At 40.3% G+C, this 11,453-nt stretch overlaps 1 protein-coding gene and 1 long non-coding RNA gene across 2 annotated transcripts in view; both read left to right on the top strand.

Annotated features, from left to right (window-relative positions):
* The first annotated feature begins 21 nt into the window (after positions 1–21).
* On the top strand, positions 22–990 carry LOC146462099 (uncharacterized). The gene has a single exon (XM_085086038.1). The coding sequence runs from the start codon at positions 22–24 to the stop codon at positions 988–990; it is 969 nt and encodes a 322-aa protein (XP_084942164.1).
* A 9,121-nt stretch (positions 991–10,111) lies between these two features.
* The window catches only part of LOC146462100 (uncharacterized), a 46,529-nt gene continuing 45,187 nt past the window's right edge, over positions 10,112–11,453 (top strand). The window contains exon 1 of the long non-coding RNA XR_014857216.1: positions 10,112–10,320. This is a non-coding gene — a long non-coding RNA (uncharacterized LOC146462100). The remainder of the gene's footprint in view (positions 10,321–11,453) is intronic.

The raw sequence follows: 11,453 nt of genomic DNA on the forward strand, positions 1-11,453 counted from the left end.
GCCACTATCGCTAACTTGGTGATGGAGTACATAGAAGAAAGCGCAATTGCCACCGCTACTCATCCTCCACGCTGGTGGTACCGATACGTGGACGACAGCCATGCGTGTCTTAAGAAGGATTACATACAAGAATTTCATGATCATCTGAATTCTGTTAACCCTAACATACAGTTCACCAAGGAGCTTGAGAAGGATAACGGGCTTTCCTTCTTAGACACAACGACAACTCGAGTACGTGGTCGCATACAGGTCAGTGTGTACAGAAAACCAACACACACAGATAAATACCTCGATTACAACTCCCACCACCCATCGCAGCACAAGAGGTCAGTCGTTAATACTCTCCTTCGCAGGGCCCAAGAAATTCCATCAACAAATTCGGGGCGGTCTAGAGAGAGGACACACGTCATCAAAGTGCTAAGAGATAACAACTACCCTCTGCGTTTTATTCGGAGTTGCAAGTCCTACCACAACGCTCTCCGCCGCGATTCAAATACCAACGACGCTTCCAGCGCTAGCGCACCTTCAACGTCAACATTTGTTGTTCTTCCGTATGTTAGAGGCGTCTCTGAGAGAATTTCGCGAGTACTACGCAACAATGGTGTTAAAGTGGGTTACAAACCTTGCAATGTTTTGCGCACGCGTTTCCCGAGACCAAAGGACAAACCTTCTGCTTTGCAGTGCCGAGGTGTTGTTTACAAGGTCGGCTGCACTGATTGCAATTTCGTGTATTATGGACAGACTGACCGAGCCTTGGAAACAAGGTTAAAAGAACATAAACGGGCAGTTCGGGTTGGAGATAGTAACTCCAAAATTGCGCAACACGCGAACCAGTTTGTCCATAATATAGACTTTGACCATGCGACAATTGTAGACAAGGCTCGTAATTTTCACGAGAGACTTTTTCTCGAGGCTTGGTATTCGCAAAGTGACAACCACGCAGGAAACGAACATATTGCTATCCCGGATGTCTACAAAACCCTCATGTAAACACGCGCGGCTGCCATTCATTGCGTTTTGCTGGCGTAGCACGCGCAGAACTGTGAACCGTTACAAAGCCGTGATTCAGTTGGCTTTTCAAAATAACCGATGAAGGCCGAAGTTGTTTGGCCGAAACGTCTTTGATGCTTCATTAACGTTGTTTCTAGCGTTAACAATAGTCAGTGCCAAACAAAAAGGTATTTTTAGTTCTGATGATGCCAATATGTTTCAGTGCACCGTGGGAAGGCGATATGATCTCCTCTTTGAAGCTGGGAAAGCCTGTTTACTCGTTCAATGGGTACTTGACGCCTCTTGTCGTTATGGCCAGTGTATGTGTACACCCTGTTATTGGTATCCATTATTTTGGGACCTGTGTTCAAAACATCTCTTGTCAATAAAATTTGAAGTCATGTTTCAAGCCTGGTGAATAACTGATAGATGGTTTTACAATGCAATACAATAAAATACAATACAATTTATTTTGCTCAATACATAGATACAGTGACACAGGAATACCGGCCAAAAGGAGTCGAATCTGAATTAGGTTCGACTCCTGTAAGGAGAGGGCTTCACGACGAGATTGCTCGCATAGAAATCGAAAAGCCAATGCAATTCGACCTATCTATATCATTATTCAATAAAAACATGAACCCCTCAAATAATCTAATTGTTTTAGTATAAATCTACTAGTTGTTCAAAACTGAGCAACAAGACAGGTTCACGTTTTTATCGAATAATGATAAAAATAGGTCGAATTGGATTGGCTTCTGTGTGCGTGCCTTTGCATTTCATTCAAGATAAAATATTAACAAAAACCGTTCCGATTTTCTCGAAACTGAAACGAGAAACCGAGTTTTTTAATTGTAAAATGACAATCAAAGATATACTGAAGTAAAAGTGCCCTTTGGAAGCCAAGTTCTCTAAAAAATGTGTCAGTGAAACGCATCTTTAAATGTCTTCAAAATTATAAAATTGCGGACTTTTAACTGCTTTTAAAAGTGTAAATGAAGTATAAAATCATCCAGTCTCTTATTTTGACTCCTCTTCTTTCCGTGAAAAATCTTCACACCATTTTTCGTTACAATTTTTGTCTTCTCTGAAATTGCCTCGACAAGTAATTATCCGAAAATCCTCTTGACAGACTCTTCGAAAACGAAACGAAGCCGCCGCCATTTTGTTGACAACCGCACACTGATAGGCTACTCACTCTACTAACTATCTACAACAGAATAGATAGTGAGTAGTGTAGCCAATAAGAGAACAGCAATCATGATAGAACACTAGTAGATTTATACTAATACTTGATAGCCGCGCCCAGGCCCCGCCAGCTCTGGGAAAGAACGAATGTTCAGAATAAATCGTACAAACCGTAAATGATTACAGCAGTAAAGTTCAAACTAGCGACAGCGAAATCTCACACTACATTTACCGCATTTACATTTACATTTTCAGTTTCTCAGTGAAATTGAGTAGTTTTGTGTTAGTATCAAAGGCCCGAATTATTTTGCATTATTCTCATCTATGTCCTCATTTTGTTTTCAAGAAACATAAACGCGAATCTCAATAATGTGCTCGGTTAATTACTCTTGGTAAGTTCAACACAGTAAAAAGGACTGAATTGAAGGCGGAAGTAACTTTCGCTTTCTCCTAAGTAATAATTATTGATTCCAATGCTAATGGACAAACCATGTATCTACTAGTTACGAGGAGTGAAATTTGACAATGAATTAGAAAAAAAAAAACGATTTCTACCTAAAATATGTAATAGTTAAGAAAGTAACATACAAAAACTTCAAAGTTAGTGTATGTACCGTGCTGGATAGAAATAAAGGCCAGGGAAATGTGAAGAGGAAGTGAATGACTTTCGTTATAAGCTTTTGTTATTCGAATAAAACAAAATAACACGGTTTCTTTGACTTTCTGCAACCAATGAGATCTTTGCTTGGCACATCAATAACAATAGCCCGGTGATGTCAGCTATATCTTGAGAACTCATTGCAATGAGCAGTGTCAGCTGAGCATGAGGCTACAGCTGTGAACACTTTCAATTCCGTCATTTCTCGTGCCGATCATCTTATGTCACTTTATTCATTAGCTTGTTTTCGTTGAACTAAAGTTGTCTCTCTGTTTTAAGCTTGGAATATTCGTTTTCCTCTTTGCTTTATTCTTATTTATTCAGTTTGTAGTAGATAATGAATAATTGATGTTTATCACTCTTTAATCTGCCCAACCTAGCTCCATCTAAACTTTCTTGCTATAGAAACCAGATCGGAAACGAAAACCGATTGTATGGAGCTGTATTGTTGTTCAGTTTTGTTTTGGCTAGGCAAATGATTGATAACCGGTTATGCGTGCAATCGCTCGTTCTCTGATATTTCGTATAGACGGACTGGCAAATAGAAATAGCACACAACCATCGAACCATTTTGTCCATACATGCCACTGACACGGTGTTAGTTAAGTACCTCATGTAATTGTCTTAGATTTTGTACCACATAAACAAAGAAACAAAGGCAGGCAAAGAAATACGTAGCGCTGAAACCTTTCTGCCAATCTGACTCAATGCTATTCAGTCCCGGAAAAGAGATTAAAATAATTATATAAGTAAAACTGTCTTCGTCACCCGGCGAGCAGAGGCCCTTCGAACTTCCTGTCTTCGTCTGCAACGGGGCTCACTAAAGCGTAATAACGCCCCGTTCAAAGCGAGTGTGATTCAGTTCATATTAAGTAAAATAGATTGTTTACAACAGGCTATAATGCCCGTAAGAGACTGAACAATGTGATCCGTCGGTTGAACATCTCCGGATTGCTTGATAGCTCTCCATCCTCTTTTTCAGTGGCAAAATGTCAAGCTGTGACCTGCAACGCCGTTCGCCATACCGAGTGTAGATCACCTCTCAGATCTGTCATGACTGAATAGAGACGGTTTCAAAAGGTATTCGATCGATTCCAAATTTAAAACTGAATCATTATTGATTTATTTTAAAAATAGCATTTATAAAATTAAATATTACTCGAGGAGGGATAGTAACAGCATCCTTGACAAGACGAATTTGCGCAAATATTGAGAACCTTTCGCGTTCACTTCTTCGACAAGGAACACAGATTATCATTTACCAGTTAGCTGACAAGAATTACCAGCTGGCTCCTAGCATGTAGGCAACTAATTGTCCTTTTTAATATTTTATTTATCTGAGTACGTTGTTATCAAAACTTTTAGTAAGATTATGTAAGCAAGATTCCTTGTGAATTACGAAAAGCCGTTATTACAGAAACGACTATAGGCAAGCGACTTCCACGTCACTAAAATCATTTTAAATCGAATAAAAGGTTAAAATAAAAAGTAGAAAGAAGACACTCACCTTGAAAAAGGGCAAACAGGACGAAACTGATCTCAATGGACGTACAGAATTTAGAGCTGGAGGAACGCAAGAACACGAGGCCGGAACAATAAAGAACTCCTCGTGGTTTCACTTTCGCCGAGGAGGCAGGTGGGACGGATTATGCCCGCGGCGACTTTTTGAACCGGAATAACTTTTAAAAATTTGACGAAGTCAAATAGAGTTCATTGAATGTGCTACCTCTTTTTAATGCAGAAAAATTACACTGAGCAGTTTTAAGCTGGATCGCAAGTAGGAAATTACTGTTTGGCTTTCTTCGCTGTTGCCTGCTTTGATGAAACAAAACTTACCCAGCATAAGAATTAGCGTGTTATACACAAAAAGCTGCCAATATACGAACACTTATATGAGCTAAAGACGTTAGGCCTTTACTGAACCCAAGGAGCACAATTTCTTGATAATTCAGTCCATAGCACCAGAAAAGCGTTATGGATGCCTATGGATTATCTGAGTGTTCACTATACTTATACTAATTAACGTATTAGCATACGTCATTGACCGACTATCGCGTAACGCGCCATCTGATTGGCTACACAGGTGCCGTCTATCGATCGATAGACGGCAGTTTGTCAGAGCGCGGGCAATTTAGCATGCATCATTGCACAAATATATCAAATTACTGAAATAAAAAGATTGTTTTGCTTGATAGATCGATCACTGAGGTATGCTAAAACAATTAGACGACTCGCTAGACGACTCTCTAGTAAGGGCTCGCTCTCGGTTTCTATCGCCTTTGATAGTTGCAGCTCGAGGCTTCGCCCCTCGCCAACTATCAGCCGATAGAAACCTTGAGCTCGCCGTTACTAGATAGCCGGGCCCAGGCCCCGCCGGTTCTGGGAAAGAACGAATGTTCAAGAAAAAATAGGCCTTATCACGGTTTTCGACGCCATTTTGACGGGTAGGCAAACAGGCTTGAAATAACAGTGTTTGTATGGAAATCCGATGTCAAATAATTTTCGTAAAACATCGCTTCTGAAAAATTCATGAATTGGAAACTTTTGGCACAAGGAAAAGGATTTTAAGGAAAAAATTGGAGGGATGTAGCTGTGACAGAAAGCGTCTAGTCGTGTTTTGAACTTTCCATACATTTCCCTGTATTTTTTCCCGCGAACTCTTTTTAGTAGCAGTTCACGGCTGGTTCGCTATACAGACAAGTGTATGGAAAGTTCAAAACACAACTGGACGCTTTCTGTCACAGCTACATCCCTCCAATTTTGTTCTCTTAAAATCCTTTTCCAAGTGCCAAAAGTTTCTAATTCATGAATTTTTCAGAAGCGATGTTTTAAGAAAAATACATGACAATGATTGGTTGATTAGGGGCGCTTTCCATTCAACGAAAAAAACCGGTTCAAGATTTCGGAATTTTTGCTGGTCAAATGGAACGGGTCCCTGAACTTGAGAATCACGTGAGGAGGCTTACAGTCAACCCAGGTCACGCGTGAACGATATTTTTGAAATTTGAACGGAGTTTAGAAATTTTGAAAATCGCCAACGAGATTTCAGAGTTCCCGTATAAATTACCCTAGCTTATTGACGTTATAAAGCTATGAATTTTTCTTTACATTGCAAAATTGAATATTTGAAGAATAACAATTGTTTCCCAAGTATTTTGAATCTTTTTTTCAGTTAATGCGTCTTTTTCGGAACGATTTCCAGAGAAATGTCCGACATTCCATTCACACGTCGGACATTACAAAGAGAAATTCGAATGTTCATTTCATTCTTGGAAATACTGTTCACGCGTGACCTGGATTGACTGTAAACCTACCGTTGCTGGTCGTAGGTAAGTGACATTCGTGGTTTAAGAAAACGTTGAAAATCTCAGACAAAAAACCTACAAGCGGAACATAAATACACTTCCGTAGCCATTTTGTTTGCGGTTCTTTCGGCTTGCGTGACGTTCGCGCTCGACCGGGGAGACTAAATCCGACACTCATCGCGAATGGGACACAGAAAATTCGGTAATTCCGGAAATTTCGGAAAGAAGGGTAAGCTCAAAAGGTAGTCCTAAATTTTCGGAAATTCTTTCCGGAACTTTTCCCGTTCCATTGGATTTCTGACTGGAAATTTCGGAAATTTTGACTGAATGGAAAGCGCCCTAGGACTAAGTTACAGGTGTGAGACATTATCCGTTAATAATCATTCAACGTACACCATCTTAACTACTCTCATTGAAAATATGGCATTCAACCTCAGCAACAATCAAAATTCACTCCGCACTAAGAAATTAAAACGTATGCCTCCAACTGACATTAAGAACGATGCATCTTATCAACCTGCAGAAAATAACCCAACATCGATGAATAATGCGGAACAAACTGATGCTGAAAATACCAACACTGTACGCAATGTCACCACTGCTCCTTCCAATCCTTCCAATGGAAATACAGCCAACTCTACTCCTAGAACACCAACAAACGTCAACCAACACAAAAAAAATCGCAGAACCCGCTCCCAAAACAATAACATATCACAACCACTACAAGACAAGGAAACAGTGATCAACCTTTCTACTGTACGACTTTCAAACTCTGAGACCAAACTATTATCACGAGGACTGACCTTCGTCTCCACCCCCAAAAGTGTCAACTGGTCAGAAATACAAGCAGATATCAACGATTTTGCAAGACGTTTACGACTAAAAGAATTCTTTCAACAACAACAACAACAACAACAACACCTTACTGATCCAAATCTTTCATCTGATCATGAAGTCAAGCGCTTCAGATGCAAGGGATCATGGAATCCTTCTAATGGAAGAGACATAGCCCTTGACACTTTTATCAATGCAGTCGAAAATGAGATCATGACCTCTAAACCAGCCACTATCCACAACAATCTCTCTATGGAAGAACGCAAAGCTCTCACAAAACTCAGGAAACGTTCAGATATAGTCATCAAACCAGCTGATAAGGGCTCTGGAACTGTTATAATGGACTACTCCTGGTATGTTGATGAATGCCGCAGACAACTCAATGACACTAAATATTATCAAAAACAATCTTCAGACCTTACAAGCAAAATACACGAAAGCGTCAAAGAATACACTACCCGTTTGCACAAAAATGATCTCATTGACTATGAGACATTTAAATACCTCTCATCCAACTCTGATCCCAAGACTGGTCGTTTCTACATTCTCCCTAAAATCCACAAACAAGGCAACCCCGGCCGACCCATCATATCCAGCAATAGCCACCCTACTGAACGCATTTCCGAGTTCGTCGATTACCACCTAAAGCCCCTTGTTCAGAATCTTCCTTCATACATAAAAGATACTACACACTTTCTTCTTCAACTCGAGAAACTGGGACCTCTACCGGAAAACGCCCTCCTTGTCTCCTCGTTATACACTAACATTCCTCACAACGAAGGCATCGAAGCCTGCCGCCATTTTCTTAACACTCGTCAAGAAAAATCCCTTCCTGCTGAAAGTATATGTGATCTCATAAGAATGATTCTTACAATGAACAACTTTTCCTTCAACAATCTACAAGTACACGGGACAGCTATGGGAACCCGGATGGCACCTTCATACGCTAATCTATTCATGGGTAAATTTGAACAACACGCCATTGAAAACGCTCCTCTCAAGCCGTTCGTTTGGTGGAGGTTCATCGATGACGTCTTTATGATATGGACAGAAGGAGAGGAACACCTTAAAGATTTCATCAGATACTTAAACTCTGTTCACGCGAGTATCAAATTTACCCATGAATACTCGAATTCCTCTCATCAGACACTCCCTTTCCTAGATGTCCAAGTCCACCTCAGCAACAACCACATCCAAACAGATCTCCACACAAAACCCACAGACAAGCATCAATACCTCCTCAAAACTTCATGCCACCCGAACCACACTAAACAAACTATTCCATTCAGCCTTTTCCTGCGAATCCGTCGCATATGCTCTACCGACGCTTTCTTTGATAAACGAAGCGAAGAACTCATCAAGCACCTGGTCCAACGTGGTTATAGCCGCTATTCCCTACAAAAAGATGCAATTCGCGTACGAGCCATCCCACGTCACGCAACACTACAGCCACAAGAACAGAAAGCCACAAAAACAGACAGAACACCCTTCGTCATATCCTTCAATCCTGCTCTTCCCAAAAAACCCACTGGAATTCATAAATGCAACCACCCACGATGCCTAACTTGCCCATTTCTTCAAGAAGGTCAAACGAACTACATTTTTTTCAACACTAACGAATCACGCAAAATTACTGACCACATATCTTGCAACTCCAAAAACCTAATCTATTTAATTCAGTGTAAGAAGTGCCACTCCCAATATGTTGGGGAGACAAAGCGCAAACTTAATGAACGTTTCGGGGAACATCGCAGATCTATCCTGAATCACCATCAACTACTCAACCCTACTCCTGTCTCGCTAAATTTCAACCAACCTGGCCACTCAATCAACGACGTCCAACTAATCCCGCTTGAACTTATACGCAGCAAACGTGACTCAGTTAGAAAGGCTCGTGAAGCTCATTTAATCAACAAAGCTAAAACATTGCACCCTCTTGGTATAAATAGACGTGACGAAACACGCCAATGACATGTCTCACACTTGTAACTTAGTCCTAATCAACCAATCATTGTCATGTATTTTATATTTTAAATCTTCTTTGTAACGATCCTTTTATGTTTCTCACTTTTCTTTTTTGTTCAGCCCCCGAGGAAGGTTTTTATTGCAAACCGAAATATCGGGCAAAAATTTGTTTTTTTTTAAAAAAAAACAAATATATTTCAGTTATTCTAGCTTTTGTTGTTTGTTCTATCAAGCTCGTCACCTCCGCCGTTGGGATCAGTCTGCCGTTAATATTTTGTATTTGAGATAATTTGCTAATCCAGGTCTACAAGTGATCCGGCACCACTCATTGGTTTGTCGCTGTGGAATTGCAGATTTTATTGTATCAATTACCAGCCGCTGTTCGGGAAAATGAGCCCGCGCTCACTTCCCTTCCCCCCTACCCCACCCCCCCTCCCCTCCGTCGGAAGGCTGGACCCGAGGGAGCGGCGGAAATCGAGCCTACTGCTAGGTAAGCTGGTTTTTATGACTTTCTTAAAACGTACGTTGCGATAAAAGCCAATAATTTGCTCGGTTAATTAGTCTTGGTAAGTTCAACAAAGTTCAAAGGACTGAATTAAAGACGGAGGTAACTTTTGCTTTCCCCAAAGTGATAATTATTAATTCCAATACTAATGTACAATCCATGTGTCTACTCGTCACGAGGAGTGAAATTTGACCGTGAATTAGGAAAAAAGAAATTGATTTCTACCTGAATTATGTAATAGTTAATCACATAGTTGATCACATCAATCTTCAATTGAGTGTCGAAAGTAACATGATGTTTGCTTCGGGCTTCTTTGCTAAGATTGGTTAAAAAAAATCTTGTACCAATTTCTTAGCCAATGACGAGAAGTTAAACCAAACCAGTCGCGATTTGCACGTTTTCTCGCGCTTGACGCAATGTACTTGTATTTGCTTGTCTCATCTTTAATATGGTTAACAAAACTCGCGCCACTTTCTCAACCAATGGGAATCCAAACCAAAACCAATTGTGTTTTCGCCGCACGCGTTTTCCTGCGCTTGGCGCCAGTTACATGTATTTGCTTCGAATTCTGATTGGCTCGTTGTGTTGTTTACATCTGTTGCGATTGACCACTGTAATTACTTTGATTTTGGTTTTACGACACTCAATTGGAAACCGCTCTATTGTGCTAGCTAAACAAGTCCATTATACATTACGTCTGTTTTGATTGTTTAGAGTGATAACATTGGTTTTGTTGAACTCTCAACTGTAAACCGCTCGTAAAGCAGTACGGACTTTGTCACACTGTCCTTATGATCCAATATTGTGTGCACACTGAACACGGTATTAAACAGCAGGGTATTCAAAATTTTATAATCTGAATGGTCAGGTTTCTTGTCTTTAATATTTTTAAATATTTGTGTTGGTCTCGTCTTGGTAAACAGGTGTTGTTACTTTTCAGATGAGCCTGCGGTCGAACATTCTTGTTTTACAGGCATGCAAGCCAGGCGAAAAGGTGCACAAAACGATTGATTACCAGTTGCCTCGTCTGCGTGCATTATTAGAAAAAGTTATTTATGGGAAATTCAAACTGTGGACCAGACCGGATCAAATGTGGGCCAAGCTCGGGTCGCATTGGTCACCTGTGGGACTTTTACGACTTTTCAATAATGGGAGTTGACTATACGAAGTAAATGCCAGAGATGATTATTTACTATAAGGTGCGTCAAGAGATAATCTCTAAATATGTACTCTTAGTGTGAGAGTAAGGATGTGTTAAAAATGTCAAGGCCAAAATTGTGTACTCCCTACTTTGGCATTGAAAACAGGTTGCAAGACAAACTCGCTCCCAGGGTCTCTCTGCTCCCTGGGACGCAAAGAAGGAGAGACCCTAAGATCGAGGTTGATTGTATGAGGGTGTTACTGGTAGGATTTTTTGTGGTTACAATTTTAAGAGCAATCCCAAGAGAGCAGTTCATTATATTATTTTATAAGTAACTATTTTATTTAAACTTGTTTTGTTAAAAGTGGTTCTCATCAATTACAGTCGAATCTCTTTATGACGGACACCAAGGGGACAGGGATAAGTGTCCGCATTATAGAGGTGTAAGTTTTAGAGAGGTAGGCTTCATATGGATTTCAGTCTCTCAGGGACCAAGTGAACTGTCCGTAATAGAGAGGTGTCCGTACTAAAGAGGTGTCCGTAAGGAGAGGTTCCACTGTATATATTTTATAATGTAAGAATTTATATAGCAGACCTGGATAACCAGCGTACCTTATTTGATACATTTTTTATCAAATTGTCAAATATATGTACTTGTAATATAAAAAGTAAATAGCAAGAATTTAAGAAAGTGACGAATAAAGCTCGAGCAATAGAGTTGCTTTACGTTCAGAAACACATATGGCTTGTTTGTTTGTTGGGCTTAGAACCCAGAGAACCCAGGGAGTACTTGGGTTAAGTTAGCTTTGGGAGACCCCACACCCCCCTAGAGAGCAAATCCCCTTCCCCTTTCCATACCTGTGTCCA

This window comes from Pavona decussata, unplaced genomic scaffold (genome assembly GCF_977016875.1).
Source record: "Pavona decussata unplaced genomic scaffold, jaPavDecu1.1 SCAFFOLD_191, whole genome shotgun sequence".
Lineage (NCBI taxonomy): Eukaryota > Metazoa > Cnidaria > Anthozoa > Scleractinia > Agariciidae > Pavona > Pavona decussata.